The 23,386-nt window shown below is 48.2% G+C and overlaps 1 protein-coding gene across 11 annotated transcripts in view; it reads right to left on the bottom strand.

The window, feature by feature from the left end:
• The window catches only part of BRPF3 (bromodomain and PHD finger containing 3), a 48,479-nt gene extending 31,425 nt beyond the window's left edge, over positions 1–17,054 (bottom strand). For 7 of the 11 annotated variants that reach the window (XR_010413610.1, XR_010413608.1, XR_010413611.1 and 4 more), the window contains exons 1-8: positions 16,897–17,053; positions 12,109–13,585; positions 9,090–9,246; positions 6,171–6,302; positions 4,037–4,165; positions 3,432–3,744; positions 2,391–2,696; positions 293–799 (exon numbers count right to left, since the gene is read on the bottom strand). Coding sequence is in view for 5 of the 11 variants with exons in the window: in XM_064597527.1 (XP_064453597.1) it covers positions 293–799; positions 2,391–2,696; positions 3,432–3,744; positions 4,037–4,165; positions 6,171–6,302; positions 9,090–9,246; positions 12,109–13,559 (2,995 nt within the window). In the remaining 6 variants the exon portion in view is untranslated. Of the gene's footprint in view, positions 1–292; positions 800–2,390; positions 2,697–3,431; positions 3,745–4,036; positions 4,166–6,170; positions 6,303–9,089; positions 9,247–12,108; positions 13,586–16,896 lie in introns of all 11 variants that reach the window. The other 4 variants (XM_064597529.1, XM_045866787.3, XM_054505835.2 and 1 more) reach the window with 4 other exon arrangements.
• Positions 17,055–23,386: the final 6,332 nt, after the last annotated feature.

Below are 23,386 nucleotides of genomic sequence, written 5' to 3'. Positions count from 1 at the left end.
GAATGAATGAACTAAAGTGAAGGTAGGAACCACTTTATGGCATATAGCTTTGCATCCTCTCAGGGCCAAAGAGGGCCCCAGACACAATATGGCCGTCTCGAATTACTTTCTCAAAGCCTTTTCCTCCAGGCCCCTACTCATGTGCCAGGCCCAACTGTAAGCTACGGAGCCCTCAATGCTTCTATGGGTGTCCAAAGGGACCACTGGGGAGGCAGCCAACTAGGGGAGGTGCTGGCTGGCAAGGCAAAGCAGGAAAGCAGATGAGAAGTAGAGAAGTCACAGGCGTGGTCACCTGTCTCCTCCTCCTGCCGGGGGGACCTCTCCCCTTCGCTCTCACTACAGCTCCTGCTCCTTGGCCGTTTCCGGGGGTGCCGTTCATCCTCGATGCTGGCCGGAGAGGCAGGAGAGCCCACTGCACCGTGGTCCTCGCCATTCTCCAGGGCCCTGTCAGGGCTCCTCTGGAGCTTAACCCCATTCTTGGCCTTCTTGAAGAGGACTGAGGTACGGCGGCCCACGCCACTGAGTGGAGCACCAGCAGGGGCATCAGGGGCCATGAGAGATACTCTGTTGATGCCATTGTCACTGAGCAGGCGTTGCAAGGGCTCACTCCCAATCTGCAGAGGTGATTTTTCCAAGAGCTCATCTTCTTCCACCTTTCTGGGCTTTAGGAATCGGCTTGGAGGTTTGCTATCATTAATGGGTTTCAGAGTAGGGGGATCCGGAGGGGAGTCTTGCTCAGACAGGGAAGGTGCAGGCCCAGTGGGCTCCAGGGTTGGTGGGGGAGGCAGTTTGGAGTCATCTGTTAGAGAAAAAGAGAACCTGCTTGAACATTTTAGAAAAAGTCTGCCCCTACAAACCAGATACTGACACTGCTAACCAAGAACCAAAGGCATGGGCTATTATAAACCTTGAGGCATATCCCAGGTCTCCTGTCTAAGGCAAAGACAATGTAGGATTAAGTTTTATCAACATTAGTAATTCTAAACCATGTGTATTAGAATCACCTAGGAAGTTTCTTAAAAATTCCAGTGTCAAGGTCCTATCCCAGACCAAATGAAACTAAATCTCTAACGATGGGTATTTTTTAAAAAAGCTTTACCACGTGAGTCTGATGAAATGTGTTACAAACCATTACTCCACACCTGAGAAAACTGAAAGCCACCTGGCTTCATCAATACTCAGGCAAGTTCAGCTTTATAGATCAGAGGTGCACAACTCTCATTCGACTCAAGTATTTTCCCTCTGTCAATGTATTTTGTCTCCTATCACCCAAGTGAAGCAAGCAGGACAAACACAAAGAGTAAGTTTACAGATGTGGGAAAATGAGAGCAAGTAAGTTACCTCAGTGGTTCCCAAACATGTCTGTTCGTTTGCCACTGTGAAACTTTTAAAAATTAAAACTTCCAAGCCACAGCCCAGATTTGCTTGGGAATTTCGTTTTGAAACCCTCTGGGAGGAGCTGTTGCAGCCAGTCGCTGGGCAGGACTCTGCACTGCCACCGCCCGAGAGTGGGATACAAGTGGCATGCTGACTGCCACATAGGGAGTCAGGAAGAGTGACTGCCAAATGGGACCTCCCAGCCATGTCCTTATTCTCAGTCAACCTAAAATAAAATGGGCCATTCCTTGCAATTTGGCCCCTTACCCTCTGGAGATAACTCCAAACCCTTCTAGGCTGTGTGGATGACAGACCATCCCCAAGCTATAGGCTCAGCTCCCAGGACCTGTACGAGGAATACAATTCTGTCCCCAGTGAAGGGGAAGAATGGAAAGCAGCTCAGCTTTAAGGCTGGGTCTCTGAGAATCACCTCTGGATGTCTTTTGCAATCTGGCCTTTCTGCGTGGGATGGGGCTGTAGACTTGGCCAGCTGGGGTCAAAGCCATGAGGTAGCTCAAGAAGCCAGACCATCTTTAGGGTCTTTCTTCCTTTTCTATTCTCCTACCCCACAACCTAATCTGCCCTAAGGGCCTATCTACACGATGGTCTAAGGTGAGCTAATATTTAACTAGTATGTGCAATACAACCATATCACGTACAAGATACTATAAATACTTCTTTACTGGTTAGTAAAGACCTGCTGGGCCCCAGCCTCTAAAACTCCCCAAACCTGTCCACAATCTAGCAACTAAACATCCACGTCAGTGGTTCCCAGGAGCACACTCCAATACCACAGCCAACATCTACTCTGCTGAATTTTGGTCTCTACAGATTATTAAATATTTTGGATATCATCCCTGGATATACATGGAAGTGTGACCCCTCCAAGGGTTTTTGCTTGCCCACAAGGGTCAGACCTAAACTCAGGGAAGGATGCTTCCACTATGGGATTTCAGCTTAACCCTCACTCTGTTCCCTTGGCCTCCAACCCCCCGACTGCCCCTGTCTCTCACCTCTGTCCCCATTGTCTTCTGGCTCCCCCTGTGGGGCCTGCTCCAGCACAGCAGCATCCCCCTGGGGCCCTGCTGGCAGCTCCCCATTAGACACAGTCTTGTTCAGTGATGGTGGCTGTGGTGGTGGGGGTGGCTGCGCCAGCTTCTGCCGAAGGGCATTGATCTCCCTGCGCAGTAGGCGGACGCGGCGGGTCCGGGCCCCACTGGACCGCATGGCGCTCACCAGGTCCAATTTCTCCAGCAGCTCCTTCAGCTGCACCTCCGGGGACAAATGGGCCCGGTTCTCTGGGATGAGGATGTTGTCCACTGCCAGGGAGAAGGGAGGACAGAAGGGGCTGAAGGACCTGCCCAGCCCAAGGCAAGGGGAAGGGACCAAATCCTTCGGATGCAAAATATTCTCCTGGAATACCTGGGCCAGTGGCTTCCAGGAGCGTCACTGTGGGGCCTTGGCCCTGGTAACACCACTGCCCGGAGGGCAGCCACAGGCACAAGGTCAGAATCTGGGAAACATCTGCAGGAAGCAGTTCACAGTCGTAATTACAGGCTCCGTGGAGCAGGCACGAGGCAGCTTGGCAATCCCCCGGCCTGAGTGACTGGCTACTGCCATTGAGAAGCAGACAGCAGGGGCAGGCAGAGTGCGGGGCTCAGAGGCAATTCCGTTTTTCTGCTCCTCTACCTGCACTCTTCTCAAAGAGCCAGACATACACGAGCATTGCACTCTCCCTGCCTCATGCTCCAATGCCACAGAGAGGGCGTCCAGAAGAGGAAGACCCCTGGTAAGGATTTAGCTTTTTCAAACAGACAGCTAGTACCTGATTCCCTGTCCTGCCACTCAAGAAATACTCGGCGAATTAGTTCAACTTTAACTCTTGGAACTATTGCAGCCACAAGCAGGTATATCCCAGCTTGTGCCTACCCTCAGCTCTCCTCCTCGTGTCTACCCTATATAGCTCCAAGGCCCACCCCGATCCCTGGCTGGCTGAACTCTGTCCCTGTGCCTCCTCCTGGTCCCTCTTCTCCCCACCCATCCAGGCTTCTCACCGTCTTCCCAGGAGAAGCGGTAAAAGTCCTCCAATTTGGGTGACTCAGGCAAGTGGGTGCCCCTCTCGGGGTCATAGCCGATGTTCTCTGCCTGCCGCCGGGCATGCCGCAGGATGGCCCCTCCCAGGTCCCGCAGGCGGACAGCTGCTCGGTGGAAAATTGTGTCTTTAGCATTATACTTCATGCAGTTGGTAACTATAAGGTTAAAGTCCTCCTCAAACTCCTCCAAGGTGCGGTACAGGTGAGACTCCAGCTTCCGCCTCATAGTAGAAAAATCCATTGGCTTGGATATGAATTCCAGGTAATCTGGAACCTAAACATATAAAACCTGTACAATTACAACAACCATTTACTAGCCAAACAGGTGCACCCTTCACCGGCACTCTTGCCACCCCATTTTCTGGTTTGGCACGCTGGCTCAGGCAGAGCCCCAGGGCCCTGGCCTCCTCTTGGCCTGCTGATCCCTCACCATGGGCAAGTCTACTAGCTTTGCCAGAAACCCCCAGGTTTTGTCCACCCTGCGGCCCAACTCCTTCCTGGCCTACTCAGACCCTGTTTCTGGTTCAGGAGGGGCTCACTGCTCAGGAAGTGGTGAGGGAACTTGCCTCACTCAGGTTGACAGGTTCGGCAAAGATATGTGCCGGATCCTTCTCCTGCAGCAAGTCCAGTGTGGTCCTCAGCAGAACATTGAAGGGCATCAGCTCCAGCTCCATGGCAGCCTGCTGGACCTTGACCTGTGGAGGTGGAAAGAGATCAGAACACCCCCTGCAAAGAGGCACCCGACTTCTTTTTGATGACTATCACCAATCATGTTCAACAAATTTTCACAGGATATTAAGCTGACCAGTATATGAGGAGCAATCACCCAGCCCTCAGCCTAGAAATAATGACCAACAACTACCACTCTGTGACTGTTTCCTATGTATCAAGCACCATACCAAAAACTTACAATACTAAGTTAACACCTTCATGGTCCTTTCTAAATGCCAAGTGACATTCTAAACATTTTATGTAATATAACAAGTATATGAGGTAGGTACAGATGAGGTATTTTACAAAGAGGCACCGGCAGCACAGAGAGACAAGGTAACTGGCCTGAGGCTACACAGCCAATAATGGGCAGAATAGGGATTCAGTTCCAGATAGTCTGATTCCGGTGTGTGCTCTTGACCACTCTGCCACATTGCCTCTCTACTTAGATTACCTCAGTTAATCATCACAGTAACCCTGAGGGAGAAATGGCTATTCTCCCCATTTTACAAATATGGAATCTGAGGTTTGGAAAGAGTATGAGGAGTCACTAACCCAAGACAGGATTTGAACCCGGGTCTGACTTCGTTCAAAGAGCACACTGATGATTTAAAATGTGATTTGGGCCAGAATTCTCACTTAGTACGCTGAGATATCGATCCCATCGGCCCTTAGGGCATCTGGGTTGGCCCAGGGCCTGGAGCTCACCTCCTCAGGAGGCAGCAGCCTTGTGCATTTACAATAGTATGTTGCACAAATGTGATTCTCTATGTATGCCCTAATGTTACAAGGTTGGGAAGCCATGGATTAGGCTATGAAATGTTCCTTCCTCCTGGTGACATCAAAACAGGCCTGCCTGCTTCCTTTTCCCTTTTATTTCTCTGAACAGAGGCAAGAAGCAAAGCTCAGCTGTGGGACCAGGCCTGGGATGGCACAGTTTGAATCCATGGAGAAGGTCCTGAGATGCCCTCCATGCCCCCCACACACACTAGGTACGGCAAAAGCTGCCCAGTCTCAGAGGTGGAAATGGAGGCTTACAGGCCTCTGCAAGAAGGACTCGTGCTGGGGCTGAACAGTGGAGGAGGGTTTGGAGAAAGAAAGGAACATCTTTAACCCATGCCTCTGAGGCATACAAGTAACAGCTGCTATTCCTAGACTAGAGAGAACAGTTTTGGCTTGTCATTTATTCAATTAATAGTATTTACTCTCTGCCACGTGCAGAGTGCACCAGTGGACACTTCAGGGAGGCAACGACTATCAATAATGATGAGAACGACAGCAGCTGACACTTCTATAGCCCCTACTATGTGCCAGGCACTGTTCTAAGCTCCTTATATATACTAAGACATCTCCTCTTCACAACCTTATGATGTGGGTTCTATTAATACCCCCATTTTACAGTCAAGGAAACTGAGGTATAAAGAGATTAAGCAACTTACCAATGTCACACGAGCACTAAGTGACAGAACCAGGACTTAAACCCAGGTAGTCTGGTGCCACAGCTCATATTCCTAACCCCTGCATTACACAACCTGCCTCAACATTCCCCATGCTTAGAGGCTTAGACCCTCCTTGGCTAGATTGGAAAATTTGAATGAGTCAAGACCGTAAGTGTTTTAAGGGCCAAGTGAAAACCCTCAGAAGCTCCCAGGCCAGCAGTGATGCCCATCAGAATGTTCTGAGAAGCTTTTCAAAATACTCAAGCCCAGACTCCGTCTGAGATTTTCTGAGTCAGCAAACTCCAGGGATGAGCCCAGGCATATGATGATAAGCCTCCGCATGAGGCCACCAGATGCTAAATCCCCACAGTTAGAAGCCATGTGCAGCATCATACTCAATACAGACTAGCAGGCCTTGGAGCCCCCAGTGTTGGGCAGGAAGGGGAAGAAATGGACACCAGGCAGAGGCTCCTGGCTCTCCTGATGCCACACTGACAGTGGGAGAAAAAGACCTTGAACAAGAGCCCTGGGGCTGGCGGCTCTTCCCCACCTGTTCCCGCTTGAGCTTCTCTCTTTTCCGAATCAGCTCAATCAGCAGCCTCGCCCGCTCCAAGTCGTGCCGGAGCTTCTGCCAGTATTTTAGCTCTTCCTTCACTGCACTTGTCTTCTCATCCTGCTCCCGCTGCAGGAAGAAAGGGAAAGGAAGGAGGAGCTGGAGGCCTGTCTCCTGCCCAGAGTTCTCTCCCTGTTCCAGACTCACAGGGTCTCAGCAGATAAGGGCCCTGCACCCTGGCTGACCCACGTTCCTGAGAGCCCTTCCGCCTCCTCTCCACCCCATGCCTTCCTCCTGCGCTTCCCCAGCCTTGCAGCAACATTTCTTAACTGCCCTGTGATAACCACGGCTGGAGTGAGAGCTGGGACTGCTCCCCCTCCCCCAGCCCCGAGGATACCAGGGTGCAGCTGTGCCCCTCAGGGCTGGAAAGAATTTCAGAAGGAAACTAACATACACCTTGAGGTGGAAAGAATTTCACCCTAGAGCTGCCACTTGGCTAGAAAACAAAGTGAAGTTCTTACTACAAGCTTGTACTAGCTGACCTGAACATACTTTAAAATACCACCAGCACCAAAAAACGTGATTCCTGTCCTAGAAGAGGTTACAGTAGAGTTGGGGGGAAGAGGCCCAGTTTTGACACACAAGGGCATAGTAGCACAAATATAATAAAAACTCAACAGATAAACTATTGAGAGGATATAAAATAGAGAGGATCTGAGTGGGTTGGGGTTGGGTCGGGGAAGGCTTCCCACAGAAGCAATCTTACTAGGGTTTCACATGGTGATGGACATAGGTGAACAAAACAGTAAGCAAGGCCTCTGCTGGAACCAAAGAGACCACAGGGAAGAAGTGTGAAGGCAGAATTAATGATTCTTTGCTTGGTGAAAAAAATGGCCTGGCCAGAGCAGATAACCTGGAGAACCACAAAAGCCAAGGAATATCCAGGATTAGCTGATAAGAAGCCTCAAATCCAGGCAAAGGAACCCAGATGTGGCCTGCCTGGAGAGGAGGAATATGTTCTGGAAAAGGAATATATTCTGGAAAATGGTGTGTGAGTAAGACAGTATCAGTTGCACAGCAAAGAAAGAATTAGAGGTGGAAGAAACAGAAAGCTATTGCTGAAACTGGAGCATGGGTGAGCAAGGGAGCTGTAGAATAGAGACAAAAGACCATATACTGATACACTCCCCGCAAAATAGCAATAAGGGATGATTGACTGTGGCTTGTTATGGAGAGAAGAATCAAAAGTAACTCCAAGAGTGGGAATGTCTGAGGTCAGGAGGGAGAAGGTTCCATGTCAATAATGGGGAGGGGCACCTGGGTGGCCCAGTCGGTTAAGCGTCCGGCTCTTGATTTCAGCTCAGGTCGTGGTCTCGTGGGATGGAGCCCCATGTTGGGCTCTGCGCTCAGCAGGGAGCCTGCTTGAGGATTCTTTTTTTTTTTTTAAAGATTTTATTTATTTATTTGACAGAGAGAGACACAGCGAGAGAGGGAACACAAGCAGGGGGAGTGGAAGAGGGAGAAGCAGGCTTCCCGCGGAGCAGGGAGCCCAATGCGGGGCTCGATCCCAGGGCCCTGGGATCATGACCTGAGCCAAAGGCAGACGCTTAACCGACTGAGCCACCCAGGCGCCCCCTGCTTGAGGATTCTTATCCTCTGCCCCTCCCCTTGCTCCCTCTCTCTCTCAAATAAATAAATCTTAGAAAAAAAAAAAAGGAAAAATATGTTTACCGAGAGGAAGGAAGATAATGAATTGTCTCCAATATCTGAATTCTAGGAAACAACATCTACATGGACATCTGCGGTTCCCCTGCCCCAGAAGGACTGATGGCAGAAAAAAGGGATGAGGACAAGACAAGAAACGTGGAACTATTGCCACACTTATTTACAACTATAAGAGCGCACAAGCTCTCCCAGCAAATGGGCAGGCAGTGGAGCCCCTGGGACTGTTACTACTGAGGAGTAAAACGTCGGGTCAGCACAAGGTGCAGTCAGCCGGATAGAGGAGGAGGGAAATGGGGTCATAGAGGAGAAGGAAAATGGGGTCACAGAGAAGCTCTTAAGACAAGGTGATCCACGGTGTCAAATGCAGCCTAATGGCCAATACGGTGAGAATGTGAGGTAAGGCTCGCTGGGCTGGGAGGAGGTGGCTGATGTTCTAGGGGAGCCTACAGGGGAGCAGGCAGACCACTACAAGGAGGGACCAGACACAGACTTGCACTTCAGGACTTTAGTTACAAAAGGCAAAAGTGAAATCAGAACTCAGAGGGCATCAGAGTCATGTAAAAGATTGCTTCATCTCCGGGGTGGCCGTGTGGAAATATTAAAAGGCAGAAGTAATGGAACAAGTGAAGAGGGAAAAAGAACTAAAGAGGGTAAAAAAAAGAAAGTAAAAAAATAAAAAAATTCAGGAGGCCTCCAATCAATTCAGAAAACACTAAACATGAAGCAGCTCTCTGTGGCTAAAAGGCCACCACAACTGGCCAGGCTCTGTGCTACAACTTAGATGGCACATTTGTGTGTTTTCTATGAAACATTTTTTGGCAGATGTTAGTATAGTGTCTTAAGGAAAGTGCTCCTTGTCCTAATTCATGCAACGCGGCCGCCTGGCCCTCAGTCAACCCACTTCTTCCTTTCTGCCATGTCTATAAGGTTTTCCCCACATATATGGAAAGCTGGGCTTGCTCTTCACTCTCCCCTAGAATTTGCTTCAAAGTCAAGCCTCTCCCATCCAGAAGGAGCAGCTGTCTGGTCCCAAGAGCTCTACGTGCTGGAGGTCATTCCTGGGAGATGCCACCTGGAGGGGTGACCACCTATAGGCAAAGGCTCTGCAGAGGGCTCAGGGAGGGTGTCCCAACCATCCCTCCTTCTCCTTCACACTCCACGTCCTCCATCACCTTCAATCACTTCACCTACCTGCTCGGCGTTTCTCTGGGACTGCAGGTGGGAGTGCAGGCGCCGGATGAGGGGGACGCCATTCCGTGCCTGCCGCTTTAAGAGCCAGTAGTTGTGAAGCCGCTGTATGAACTGGTTTTTCCTCTGAAAGGAGAGACCACTACAGATCTTGTTCAACCTTGAGCAGAGGCACAGGGAAGTGAAAGACAAGGTCAGTGGGCAGCCCTGATTACAGCCTCCTCTTCAGACCCTGGGTTCATTTCCAAACCTTATATATAAAGGAAGATGGAATAAAGTGGCCAAATGCCTGACCTCAGAGAAGGGCTTAAAAAAAAGACAGCAAAGTTAAGCAGCTCAGATTCAGCATGAGATAGATATATCACTTGATTTTCCACATCCTACCTTACAGTCCTGATTCTCCAAAAGAACCCTCTCCCAGGAACCCTGTTTCCTGTGGTCCTGGACTCCTGAAAAACAGGCCTGTGCCCTGAACTCTTGATAAGGGCAGCAAAACAGAGCAGGAACTTGAGTAAACCGTGGGCAATGTGGTCACTACCTCCTCTGCCCTGTGGCTGGGCGGGTCCCTCCCAGACCAGGGAATAGTCCATAGGCAAGCTGGAAGGGAAACTAGTAAAAGTACACCAGGCTACTGTTTTCTGAGCTCACATGCAACACCTTGGAGCTGTCCGACCTCGGGCTTTTCATTAAAGATTTCAGCAGCCTAAAAACGTCTAATTTTAAACCAAATGGGGGAAAAAAAAAAAACTGGGTAAGAGGATGGAGAGTCTGAAAACTTAGCTGGCTAAACTAACCCAACAGAGAACTCTTAAGGTCAGGATTTAAGACAATAATATGTGGGGGTTGGGAGAGGGTGGGAGTGAAAGGGGTAGGAATTAATGAGAGCCTATAATCTTTATCCTAATAGCCCTGTTGCAAGGTGGGTAACATTAGTCTCATGGTAACAAAAGATGGAAAGGCAGCTTAGGAACAGAGGCTGGATGAACTGCCCAAGTCACTAATGCAGGTAGAAAGATGGTGGAGCTGGGCGGGATGTGAATCGATGATCTCTCTGCTATACCATCCTGTGTCCCAAAGTTGGTTCTCCACAGAGTAAGCAAGGCCTCCGTGCCCCTGTTGTGTTTCCTCCACTTTTTCTCTTCATCTCACTCCACTGAAAGGAAGATAAATGTAGCTAAACAAGAAAGCAGAAGCTAAGGATGGGCATGGTGGGCTGGGCGTTGCTCACCCAGGCCCTGCGCCTTTCCACAGACGTTCCTGCCCCAAAGCCCAGCTTATAAAACCAAGGCCTAGGCCTTTCCCCAAAGAACAGATCCCCCACCAATGCCCATGCCAAGCACAGCTGCCCAGCTGCAGGCAGCCCCTCCCTCTACAACCTCTTGGCCATGGTGGGCTCCCACAGCATCTGTGCAGGTAGGGAAAAGAATAATAAAACAGCAGCAGCCGCAGTAGCCACCGTTTATTGAGCGCTTACTATTTACCAGGTACTGTGCTAAATGCTTTACTTCTATCATCTCATTTACTTCTCACAACAACCCTATGAGGCTCATTTACAAGAAAACTAAGGCTTAAAGAAGTAATCTGCCAAAGGTCACACAGGTAGTGACAGGAGCAGGATTCAAAAGCAGGTCTGTCTGATTTTTTCTTAGCCAGCATGCTATACTGGCCCCCGCAAGACATACCTATCAGAGCAGACATGACAACCGAAAAGTCTAGTCCCAGGGCACAGCCACCCTACAGATGTTACTAATCATGGAGCAACTCAACAGCAGGGAGGAGGGTAGCCTACAACAGCTCTGTGCCTAGAAGACATTTCCAGTTGACTGAATTCTAACCCCAGCCATGGCTCGCCACAAAAGCCTCTCCCTCCTGTTCTTCTCCACTCTTGCGTCTCCCTCCCAGACTGGTAAGTCTGGTTGTCTGTTCCCCTTACAACAACTCCTTCCCTGCTACCCTCCAGCACTCTTTTCTCCCTATCCTTTTCAACAAGAGCAACAGACAACAGGAACAGAGCCTGGAGGCATCATGAGCCCCAGCTTGTGGTTCTATGCTTCCCATCTGGTTCCAGCCCTTTGAACAGGACTTGGCATATAGTAAGTGCTCAATAAACACCTCATTGAGTGAACAAAGGAGCAAACAACTTTACCTCCTGTGGCTGCGTTTCTTCATCTGGGGGTGTGGGAGAAGGTGCAAGGACTACATTAGATCAATAATCTCCAAGATTCCTTCCTGCTCTAACACTGTTTACTTTCTAAGGAGTATCACCCTTGAGATGAGCTTCCACTGGAAAATCTTTCTGGTCTTTTGCTTTTCTGCCCTCCAACAGCTACTCCTCTGATGGTTAAAAATAGGTATAATGGTCCCTCTATAGACTCAGTAGGGACCGATGTGGCTTAGTTATACAGCTGAACCGAGTGATCCTCTTTCCCCTAAATCTAAAAGCTTCTTGAAATAGCACATCTTCCCCACACCACCACCCCCTCACACAAAGCCCCCATCATTCCCAGAACAGAGCTTTCTGGATAGCAGACACCCATACTGACCCCCTGAAACAGCGGTTCTCAGTTCTCTCCCCACGGGGGTTTTTGGTAACATATGTGGGGAGTGTCTGAGTTTGTCACAAAGACCATGCAATGACGGAGGGGATGCAAATGGCAGTTACAAAGATCAGGGATGCTAAACACTGAAATTTGTATGGGACATTCTTCTAATAATGAAGAATTATCCTGTCCCAAATGCCACTTGTACACCTGTTGAAAAATGCTGCCTTAGACACCCTTCACCTGGGTTTCTAAGCACCTTAACTGTTTGTCTCACCTTGAAGCAAAGGAAACACATTGCTCTCAGGGCACCATCGAAACCACAAACCAGACAAGGGTCCAAAGGAGAAGTCTAAATTTGAGGGCACAGAAGAGAACAAACGTTCACCAACCATGCTTGGGGAAGGAGGTCCTGGCTCAGGGCCAACACCAGGCCAAGAAGAAACCATCAGTCGATGGGGAGCACTCCTGGGCAGGCTTACCTGTAAGAGGGTATCTGTGGGACAGTGACCATGGGGACAGTGGAGGGCGTATCTCGGCCCACTTCCTCCGGCTCCTTCTTGATCTTCTGCTTCAAAGTCATCTTGTTCTTCTTGGGCACCCCCTTAAGGGGGCCACCTACCCCGCCTTGGCCTTCATCTTCCTCCTCCTCTTCTACGTCTTCCTTCTCTTCTTCCTCTCCACAGCCCTCCTTCAGCCCTTCCTCCTCCCCAGCCTCACTGAGGTTCCCAGGGGAGTCACCCTTCCTCCTAGCAGTGGCAGCACCTGGCGGTGAGTGGGCCTCACAGTAGGCGGTCTTGCGTACTGTGAAGATGGTACCGTTGAGGCTGGTCTCACGCATGGGCTCAATCTTCATGAAGAGCCCAGCCCGCTGTGCACATGTCACATGGAAGGCTGTGTAGCAGTTCACCTTATGGCACTGGATGGCTGCCCCCAGCCCCTTCTGCTTGCAGATATAGCAGGTTAGTTTCCAGCGGGCAGGTGGGATGTTGTCGATGCCCTCAATGGGCTCCAGGAACACGGTGTTAGCGAAGCAGACTTCAGGGATCCAGATGGCACACACCACATGCGCCCAGTGCCCATCGCTGGTCTGTTTGAAGGCGCCGCCCTTATTGGGGCAGAGGACGCAATCCACGGGCCGGGAGGGAGACTGCAGGCAGCAGCGGCATAGCCACTGGCCCTCAGGGATGTAGGGGACACCGTAGCACTCCTGGTGTACAGCCAGGTTGCAGATGTCACAGAAGAGAATGACGTTGCTGTTGTGGCATTCGTCGTCCAGGCACACACAGCAAAAGGCGTCTTCGTCAATAAGTGACTGCTGGGCGCCACTGCTGCGACTCTCCAAGTACGACTCCTTCTCAAGCCGGTCTACCAGCAGCTCAAAGGTGTCTGCTGACACCAAACTGTGCCCATCTACACGCCGCTTCTCATTCACCATGTCCAGCCAGGCAAGGTCCTCCTCATCCATGTCATACTCTACCTCTGCATCCAGGTCTTCAGGTGGCTTCTCGATGTAGCGGTAGTAGGCAGCAGGCAGCGGGGGTGCTTCTGGCTGGCTGCCTGAGTCCACCATGCGAAAGCTGGGTTGCGGGAGGTGGAAGGAAGTGCCGGACGCATGCTTGGAACAGGACTCCTTCTTCTTGCCCTTGGAGGAGGGTTTTTTGGACTTGCCAGGGAACTGCGGCTGCTCACTGTTTTCCTTGTTGCTATTGCATTCGGTGATATCCTGGGCGGTCAGCTCATCCTCTGTGATGATCTTGAGTGGGTCATAGATGCTGATTCGGTGCAGGCGTCCATCAATGTCCACCTCGACGATCCGCTGGGCCTGGGCATATGTCAAGGTCTCCCGAGTAGGTGAGCACTTCAGACTGTAGGGGGATGGGGAGCGTCGGCCCTCGGCATTCTGCCGCGACTTCCGGCGAGGCTTCCTCATGGCACCTGGGAACCAAGGGGACAGGCCTAAGGAGAAACCAGGAGACTGAGCTGAAGGTTCAGGCATGCACTCATTCACCCATCCATCTGATCAAGTGGCTACCAGGAAGACTGTCTCTTCCCTCTGTCTGAACATCCTGCCCCTCAGACATCCACACAGCTTGCTCCTTCAAGTTTTTTCACGAGCACTGCTTCTCAATGAGAGCCGCTCTCTGACCACTCTTATCTAAAACTGCAAACCTCTTTCCGCCACCAGCAATCTTTCATTCTACTTTATTTTTCACTATTAACACTCACCATTTTTTATTATGCTATCTAATTTGCCTATTTATCATGAATATTTGTTTCCTTCCACTAAAATGTAAGCTCCATGAGAGGAAATATTTTTGTCTGTCTTATTCACTGCTGTATCCCTAGCACCTGGAATGCTGCCTGGCTCCTAAATAAGCACTCAATAAGTATTACTTGCATGAAAGGAGAAATCCAACATGCACGATCCCTGCCCTCCAGGTGCTCCATCTAATTGAAGACACAGAAAAGTAAAAAGATCATTACAATACAACATGGGGAGACATCTAAAGTTCTAATGATGTACATAAGGCTGTGGGATAGCTAACTATGCAAAAGGAGGGGGGAGGTCAAGGGTTCTGAAAAAAAGAAAACAAGAATAGCAACCACTTTCAAGCTCTGTACATGACCAGTGGCCCCACCATAGGATCAAAAGCTCACAGGTCTAGAGCCTCTCCCAACCCATCTTACAATAACCAAAAACCCTATCCCCTGACCACACCCAGGAGTGAAGAGGCGAAGGCACCTGAAATGTCTACTATGTACAGTCTACAGACTTCAAACTACAGTATGCAGGGTTTTCTCTGGAAAAGGCAGCATTCAGGATCCAATGGCTAGTACATCTCTAGGCAGAAACACTGGAAGCTCTGGGAGTGGCCCCCAAGTGGCACTTAAGTTTTAAGTGGCCTATCTGGGACCCTCATTGGACCTACGGCCAAGGTGACTGGGGCAATATCTGACATAAACTCTCAATGCATTCTGTTACCTCAAAAGTTCCTCTCTCCCCAAATACTTACATCTAGTCTATCCTTGTGCAGCAAGGAGAAAGCCCTAAAGTTTCCCACATCATGACAAGCTCATAAAGAGCTGTGGTAGCAGTTACTACCAGGAAAGACATTAGGGGATATGGTGCCCCAAGGTGTGGGCAGAGACTTGGAAAAGTACAAAGAGTGAGAGGATTTCAAAGAGAAAAGAGTTTGTCACCTTGGTTGCAGGATCTACCATCTTTATCTATAAAGCAGAGATGATGATGATGATAATTTAGCACACTTTTGCGAACTATAAATCCTCTTTACTTTTTAAAAAAATTTTTAATGAGTCTCTACCCCCAACATGGGGCTCAAACTCACAACTCTGAGATCAAGAGTCGCATGCTCCACCAACTGAGTCAGCCAGGTGGCCCAATCCCTTTTACTTTTAAAATTTCTCTCAACTAGTTTGGGAGGTAAAATAGGTATTATCATCTCCATTTTACAGATGAAGAAACAAGCTCAGAAAGGTGTCACTCAACCCAAAGGCAGTTAAGTGATAAAGCTACAACTCAAACTTGGATGATGTGTTGAACTCCTCTCACTGGGAAGAACACCACAGAGATGCCATGGTCTGGTACAAAACGAGGCTCTGGGGCACTGTCTAGGTCCTAATCTTGGTTCTGTGTGACCTGGAGAAAGTCACTTAATCTCTCTGTGCCTCCAGACTCCACCAGTAGAATGAAAATAAAATCTACCTCTTCAGGGTTGCTATACGTTAATAAGGTATTATTAACATCCTTATTTAAAAGGCTTTCCGGGGCGCCTGGGTGGCTCAGTTGTTTAAGCGACTGCCTTCGGCTCAGGTCATGATCCTGGAGTCCCAGGATCGAGTCCCGCATCTGGCTCCCTGCTCGGCGGGGAGTCTGCCTCTCCCTCTGCCTCTCCCCCTCTCATGCTCTCTCTCTATCACTATCTCTCTCAATAAATAAATAAAAATCTTAAAAAATAAAAAATAAAAGGCTTTCCGATCCCCAAGTGTGACTGAAGCAAACAAACAAAAAAACAACTTGGCTGAGCAACAGTGCCAGGCAGGCACACAACCCATTTGGGACAAAAGGCAACAGAATCATCACAGCAATTCTGTCCAGGTTCCAGAGGCCCTTGGCCACTACATGCCTGACAAATGCCAACTCCCTGGGGGGTAGCCCAGGCCAACAGACCTGCTTCACTGCCCCCACGCCCTCATGGGCAGGGAGATCCTTGCAAAGGTGTGGAAATCTACCTCGATACTAACCTGAAATAGTTTAGACAGAGCGTGTGGAGCCTCCTTTGTTAAAGCGCCGTATATTCTTCCTCCCTACCTGCGACCGCCTTGGCAGCTTTGGTTAGCCCTCACCCAAGCAGCAAGTATCTATGGAAAACCTCTTGGGACCTACCGGAGCCTCTTGGCACTGGGAGGGCAAATTCTGGAGAGGGAAGGGCTGCTGCTGAGGAAATGAGTTTCGCCCACAAGGAGCTTACAGTCCAATTTTTTGGCGGGAGTTTCTCAACCCACACAGCCCTTCTCACAAACACACCTCCAAATACCCCCAACACCCCCAGGTCTCCTCAGCACCCCCTAAGCCCCCACTCGCCCACCCCACCCACGTCCCCGAAGAACAAGGAGTTTCTGCAATTACACTGTATCCCCTGTACCCCACGAGAGACTCATGAGACAGGGGACAACCCCAGCCAAGGCTCCTGCCCCTTTAATGGGGCACCTCTTCCAGAAGAATCTTGACCCTTCGGAGGAGAAAGGAGGGAAATAACATCACCTCCCCTGAGGGGAGGGGGCGAGCGCGCCAGAGACAGACTGACGGGAGTCCGACCCTCAGACAGAGAAAGCTAGCGCCAGCGAACCAGCGGGGCAGAGAGGCGAGCGCCCATTGGTCGCCTCACTTGCCCGTCAGGAGAAACAGGGGGGCCAAGGGACGACCAGGGGGTGGAACCCTCCTCTGGTCTGACCAATTGGAGAACATGGCGGGGGCGGGGTTCGGCGGCTCGCCAGCCAGGGCTGGGGGGGAGGGAAACAAGATGGCGGCTGCGGGAGGGGGTCCTCGCTTTTCAGCTCCCCCCTCACCCGCCTTCTCCTTCCCCGCCACCGCCCTCGCTCCAGGAGAGCGCTTTCGCGCCGCCCCCGCCCCGCTCGGGAAGCCCCCCGCTTCCCTCTCCCCGCCCCCCCCCCGCGCAGTCCCTGGTCCCCGTAGGCCCCGCTGCCCCCGCCCTCGCTCTGTCCGGCCCCGCTGCCACCCCCATTACCTCAGCCGCTGGCCCGGCCCCACCGTTCGGGGCCCCTGGGCGCGGGCGGGCCGGCCGTCGAGCAGGTCGGCGCGGCCCGGGGAGCGGAGCGCGGCCTCCTCCCGCGCTGGCCTCCGCGGCCCCCGCCGTGCCCCCTCCTGGCCCGCGCTGGGGCCCCGGCCCGGCCGCCGCCGCCGCTCCCGGGGGAGGAGGGGGAATGAAGCCGCTGCCGCCGCCGCTGCCGCCACGGAGCCCGGCCGAGGGGAGGGAGGGATCAGCCCCCAGGCAGGATCCGCCCCTCCGGCCTCCCCCCCGCCACCTCCACCCCTTCCCTCGCTCCCTCCCTGGCTCCGCGGGCTCTCCCGCTGAACAGGAGCGAGAGCGCGAAAGAGGGGGGAACGGGAAGAGAATCCCCCCGCCCGTGCCCGGCGCGGCGGCGGCCGGGGCGGCGCGGAGAGGAGCGCTGAGCCGCCGCCGCCACGGGGCACCGTCCCCGGCTCGGCCTCACGGTGGCGGTGCGGACGCGGCAGGGGCGCCGAGCAGAGACGGGGTCTGCACCCGCCGTGGCCAAGGCTCGCCCTGGCCCAGCCCGCCGCGGGGCGAGCCCCACAAGGGAGCGGGGGGCGCTGGGGTCTGGTTGGGAAAGACGGGGATTCCCTAACTGTAGAGTGGTCAGTCGTTCCCTCCCCCAGCCCTGTGGGAGAGGTGACTGCGGTTTGGGGCTACAAACCCCCTCCCCGACTAGAGGGCCCCTCCAGAGGTTAAGCCAGGGCAGTTATCGGTGTCAAAACCGGTCTGTAGTTTCTTGGGGTGGAGGTACCTGCACTACTCCCAGAAAGTCGCCCTCCCTCCCCGGCCGTGCTCTGGTCCGGAGGACAAAGGTCTAGCGATGTCCATCCCCTCCCCCAGTGAGGACAGCCGGAAAAGACCCTCTGTTGTGTACAGGTGAGCGTCTTGTTCCCCACAGGACACCCTTCTTAAGAAACAAACCTGACTTTTCGTTATGTGCTCTTCTCTCCCTTATGTGTTTAAAAGGAGTAAACATAAAAGTTTGACAGTCTACTGAAGGACGTCTGGTAACTCGTTTGTCACTGTAGACACGGGAAACACTCTCTCCTTAAACCTGGTTTGGCTAGGAATCGGTTAATTTAATGCAACAAGCGGCTTTCTAAAAGACTCTTGACAAATGGCAACTTCAGACTTTTAGATGTAATCACACTGGCTTTTGTTTCGATAAGTAAATTTAAGAAGAGGAGACGACTTCTTTGCCATCCCCCCCCCCCACTTCGCCTATAAATCAGAAAGCTTACCTCATACGACTGAAGTCTTAAGTACCAATATTTAATGATGTGTATAAAAGATGTATGGATAGACTGCCTTTCAATGTGAAGATGAATGACATATTTTGAAAGCGTTTCCTCTGCCCGCGCTGGTGGTGTAGCTTGGTGAGACTTTTCACAATTTCTTGCCTGGTTCTGATGATCAAGGACATCGATTCTAAAGTCAGAGGATGAAAGATAGTCTTAGGATGCAAGTCTCCCAAATGTTTAAACGGAGCATATTGCTACTTTTGAAGTATAGATGTTCATTATCCTAAGGAATTTAAAAAATTATGTTTTGAATTTGAAAATTTGATGAAAGTAAGGAAGCTAATTGTATTAACAAAGATTTTTTCTGATTACATGGTAGCACCTTGTAAAAGTGATAACAAAGTGATAGCAAAATTCTGTTAACCAGTTTTCTGAAAGAAAAGGGAGTGTCTTGTGGAGCTAAGCAAGGGCAGGGCAATGTTTTGAAAACTGTGATGATGAAGGAGTATGAATTAATGTCAAGTGTTCTAAGGCTAGGGGGAATAATCATTTGGAGGGAAGGTGTAGATAAAAGATAATTAATTGTGAAAGGGAAAGCCCCAGAGGCAAGAGAATATTACAATTACTTTTAGTTAAGGGGGAAAAAAAACCCTGAAGACTAAAAGAAACAAGAATACTGAATTTCATTTCTTCTTCTTTTAAAATATGAACTATATCTATTTATACATATGACCAGTAACTTTTATATCTTGGTAAATGTTCACAAAATTTATTTAGCACAGTTCCTATTTGTGTGATTGGGAGCTATCTTTTTCCACTAAAGTTAATGAATAGATACCTTGGGAAAATGCATTGGTTTTCACTTGCAACAGTTAAGTATAAAATAATGATTTAAATGCTCTTGAAAAAGCATGAAGTTAATACATTTGATTTCCAGTTCTTTCTATTCAGAGTTTTCATAGTAAGACCTTATGCAACGGAGTGTTTCTCTTCTATTTTCAACTTCCACTTTTTTAATGGTAACATTACAGTCATCCTCAACTTTTATTTTTTGACATTCATTTTTGACATTTATTTACTTATTTTTGACATTTGGGATTGGTTTCTGTTAGTGTAACTCCACACATAACCAGTTCACAATGATGTAATCTTAAATGTAACATGGGACAATTATGTCATTAAAAACAAATTTGGAACATGTATCAAAAATCCCAGAGGCACTAAATTTAATTAACTTTAATCTTTAGCTATTGTAAAGAGCTTAAATTCACTAGCCCTCAGCCCTTCCATTAACCCATATAGCAATTAAGTTCAACAAACACAGGCACAGACTTTTGTTTACAAATAGTTGTTTTTCAAAATTTTGCATTTTTGAGTAGAAACTAACTTATTTGGAGTGGGAGCATGTTTTACCATTTAGATCTAAAAGAGGAAACGTGAATATAAAAATTTCCCCCCTCAATTTTTTTTTCAGCATCTCAGGATATCTTTGTCAATGCTTTCCTATTACCATTAGTTTATCGAGGCAAGAAACCTCTGAAGGGTCAGAAGCAATACCACTGGATTAATAAAATATGTACGATGAGAGAAGATAGGTTTTGATTGATTGTTACATTATTTTTAATAGAATATTCCTTCCTTAGACCTTGGCCAAAAGAAGTATGAAACCATAAATGGGAAGAATGTTTGAGTTTGGAATCATTGTGATATTTTTATACCATAATGAAATGGTTTAAGAATATAATATTTGCTTAGAAAAAGGAAAAAGTTTAGGCTAACAACAGGCTTTAAACTGAATACCACACCTTCTAAATTTAATTCCATTCATTTATTCCTCTAGCAGACACTTACTGAACACTTACTGTGTGGCCAACCCTGTACAAGTTGCTTTGGAAAATAATGACAAAATCTCAACCTAAAAAGGTCCCACTGATCATATTTTTCCTTGCTTTGAGTAATGTACAATCAAGAAGCAAGCTAGAAATAACATGCAGGAGAAATTAGATAAGGCAGTGAACAGTGTGGAGCTGCCGTTATTCAAATGGAAGATGGGAGGCTTTTTTTAGCCAGATTCTAAATAATGATGGATGTGAATTGGTGAAAAGAATGTAGAATGATGTTATTAGGTTGGTGGCAGGGCAGCCCAGGCAAAGGAACAATATGCAGGAAATAATAAGGAAATTATTCTAGCTGGTCTATATGGGCAGATGTTAAGAAAAGAAAAGGTTGAATTGGATATGGGATATGACAAGGGTATAAGGATAATAAAAATAATACCTAACACGTGGAAGGTAGTATGCTTAGTGCTTTACATACTGTATTATCAAAAATCTTTGTTGCACTTAGAAAACAAAAATTAGTTTAATAAAGGAAATCTACTGACTCACATAACCAGAAAGTCCAGAAGTATATCTGGCTTTAGGCAAAGCCAAGAGACTCAAATTATGTCATCAGGATACTGTCTCTAGCATTCTCTCAGCCAACCTGAACTGATAGCTGTGACCAGAAAGACATGATACTCTGATGAAGTCTGACCATTGTCCACTACCAGAACCAGAGAACATGGGCAGGAGGCATTTCTCCAATGGTACAGTGGGCACATATACAAAATAGGTCCAGTATATATGGACCTATTTCTCATTTATCAATTTATTAACTCAAATTATTATTATTTTATTATTATTATTATCCCCATTGTATATAGGATAAATTAGAACTAGGAACAGTATTAGGTAAACCAGGAAGAATTTAGTATAAGTAATTAGGTATTAAGACAATAAAAGGGCATTAACCAGAATGATAGATAGGATGATAGAGAAAGAGGAGGGAAAGGAAACTTCAAATCAGAAATCAGAAGACAGGGGCGGCTGGGTGGCTCAGTTGGTTAAGCATCTGCCTTCTGCTCAGGTCATGATCCCAGGGTCCTGGGATCAAGCCCTGCATCGGGCTCCCTGCACAGCAGGGAGTCTGTTTCTCCCTCTGCCCCTCCCCTTCCCTTGCTCATGCTTTCTCTCTCTCTCTCTCTCCCTTTCTCTCTCAAATAAGTAGAATCTTAAAAAAAAAGAAATCAGAAGATGGATCAATAATTTGATGCATTTTAACAGGATCACCTTCACCAGTGTGGATGGGCATTATCCAATCTGTTGAGGACCTGACAGGACAAAAAGGTAGAGGAAGGTTAAATTTACTCTCTGCTTGAGCTGGGACATCATCTTCTCCTGTCCTTGGACTTGGTGCTCCTGGTTACTGGGCCTTTGGACTTGGACTGAATTATACCACTGGCATTCCTGTTTCTCCAGCTTGCAGATGACAGATTATGAGATTTCTGGACTTCCATAATTGCTTAAACCAATTCCTGTAATATCCCCATCTCTATATATGTATATACACATATATGCATATATATGTATACACACACATACAAACATACTATTTTTCTGGATAACCTGGCCTAATACAATCAAAGTTAAGCAGTGGATTAGAGCATATTAGAGAATTCCAGGATTAAAGTGTTTTAAAGTCCTTGAATTGTCTGGGAAAAGTTCAAAGATTAATATTACTCTTTGATTAGTCAAGAATACCTGCTGTAACATAAAGTATGATTCCATTACATGAAATCCTTAAAAACACAAAATCTATAGTGACAGAAAGACTGTAGCTAGCTGCCCACAGGTGGAAAAGAGGACTGACTATAAAGGGGCATGAGGGAACTTTTGGAAGTGATGGAAACAATCTGCAAGTTGATTGTGGTGATGGAGAAACATTTGTCAGAAGTCTTCGCACTACTGATAGTTGTAGTTTATTTTATGTAAATTGTACCACAATTGAGTTGAAAAAGAATACTCCTGTTATAATTTTTAGACTAACCATTAAGAGAATGAAAAAAAAGGACATAACTCACAAGCTAGTAAAGAGGAAAAAAGGAATAATAAAATAACCAACCACAAAGAAAACAAGGAAAAGGAACATACAAATAAGCAATGAAATGAAGGCAGATTTAAACTCAGTCTACCTTCTACACTGTGGTACTCTATCATGAGAGGGAGACATTTCTGGAAAAGTTTAATGATGGATGGTTAGAGTGTGTGGATTAAACACATGCATGTATCCCCCAAACTTCATTAATAGAAAAGGATAAAAAAAAAGGGGCTCCTGGGTGGCTCAGTTGGTTAAGCAACTGCCTTCGGCTCAGGTCATGATCCTGGAGTCCCGGGATCGAGTACCGCATCAGGCTCCCTGCTTGGCAGGGAGTCTGCTTCTCCCTCTGACCCTCCCCACTCTCATGTACTCTCTCTCATTCTCTCTCTCTCAAATAAATAAATAAAATCTTTAAAAAAAAAAAAAAGTCCACAAGAACAAAGAGACTGGGGGAATAGCAGATGAGAATATCAATAAAATTTTGGAGACTGGAAGTAGATGGATGAACAAATCAGAAAAAGCTAAAACAAGTCCACAAAAAGAGCCAGTAAAAACCTGGTTCATATTAGACCACTATAAAGGCTTAGAAGTATGAGACTGCAAATAATCTCTGAAGAAGGGGTGGGGGTGGTAACTGGGAGAATAGACCTGAAGGTAGAATTGGCTGAAAAATCTGTTAAAAGGGCAGTTAGAGGCTGCCAGATCTCCCTACTACTCCTTGGACATTTACTATCTCAAGAAACTGAAATAAAGAGATCTGGACTTGGGGATGTAGTTTAACAGTTACCAAAGATGGTAGGGACGAAATGCCATTTTGAAAATAATGAAGCTCTACATAATGACAGTGAGACAACCCCTTCCCCACCTCATTCCCCTTCTCAGGGCTGCTAAAGAGGAAGGGGGAAGCTGGCACAAATTGCTGGGACTTGTGGTCCAGAAGGGGGCTGAGAAAAAAAATCCCATGAAAATATTTTTAGCCAGCCCATTTTTTCAGTGGGGAATTGTAAAAAAAAAAATGTTTTCATGAGATCAAAATCCTTAGTGGCCCTGCCCTTTCCCCAGCTCATATTTGAGAACACTGGAAGGCAAGTTTATATGAGAGCCATGATAGATACTCAGATTGTTATCCAAGAACCAGTAGTATTGGCATCCCCTGGGAGCTGGTTAGAAATGCACAGTCTCAGGCCCCACCCCAGACCTAACAAACCAAAACCTGCATTTTAACAGGATTTCCCTAGGTGATTCACATGCATATTAAAGTTTCAGAAGGATATTAGAGAATT

Source organism: Mirounga angustirostris, unplaced genomic scaffold, assembly GCF_029215605.1.
Source record: "Mirounga angustirostris isolate CCGP_5_RB_7025 unplaced genomic scaffold, mMirAng1.0.hap1 SCAF_8, whole genome shotgun sequence".
Classification (NCBI taxonomy): Eukaryota; Metazoa; Chordata; class Mammalia; order Carnivora; family Phocidae; genus Mirounga; species Mirounga angustirostris.
This window is presented reverse-complemented; position numbering and strand designations above follow the sequence as displayed.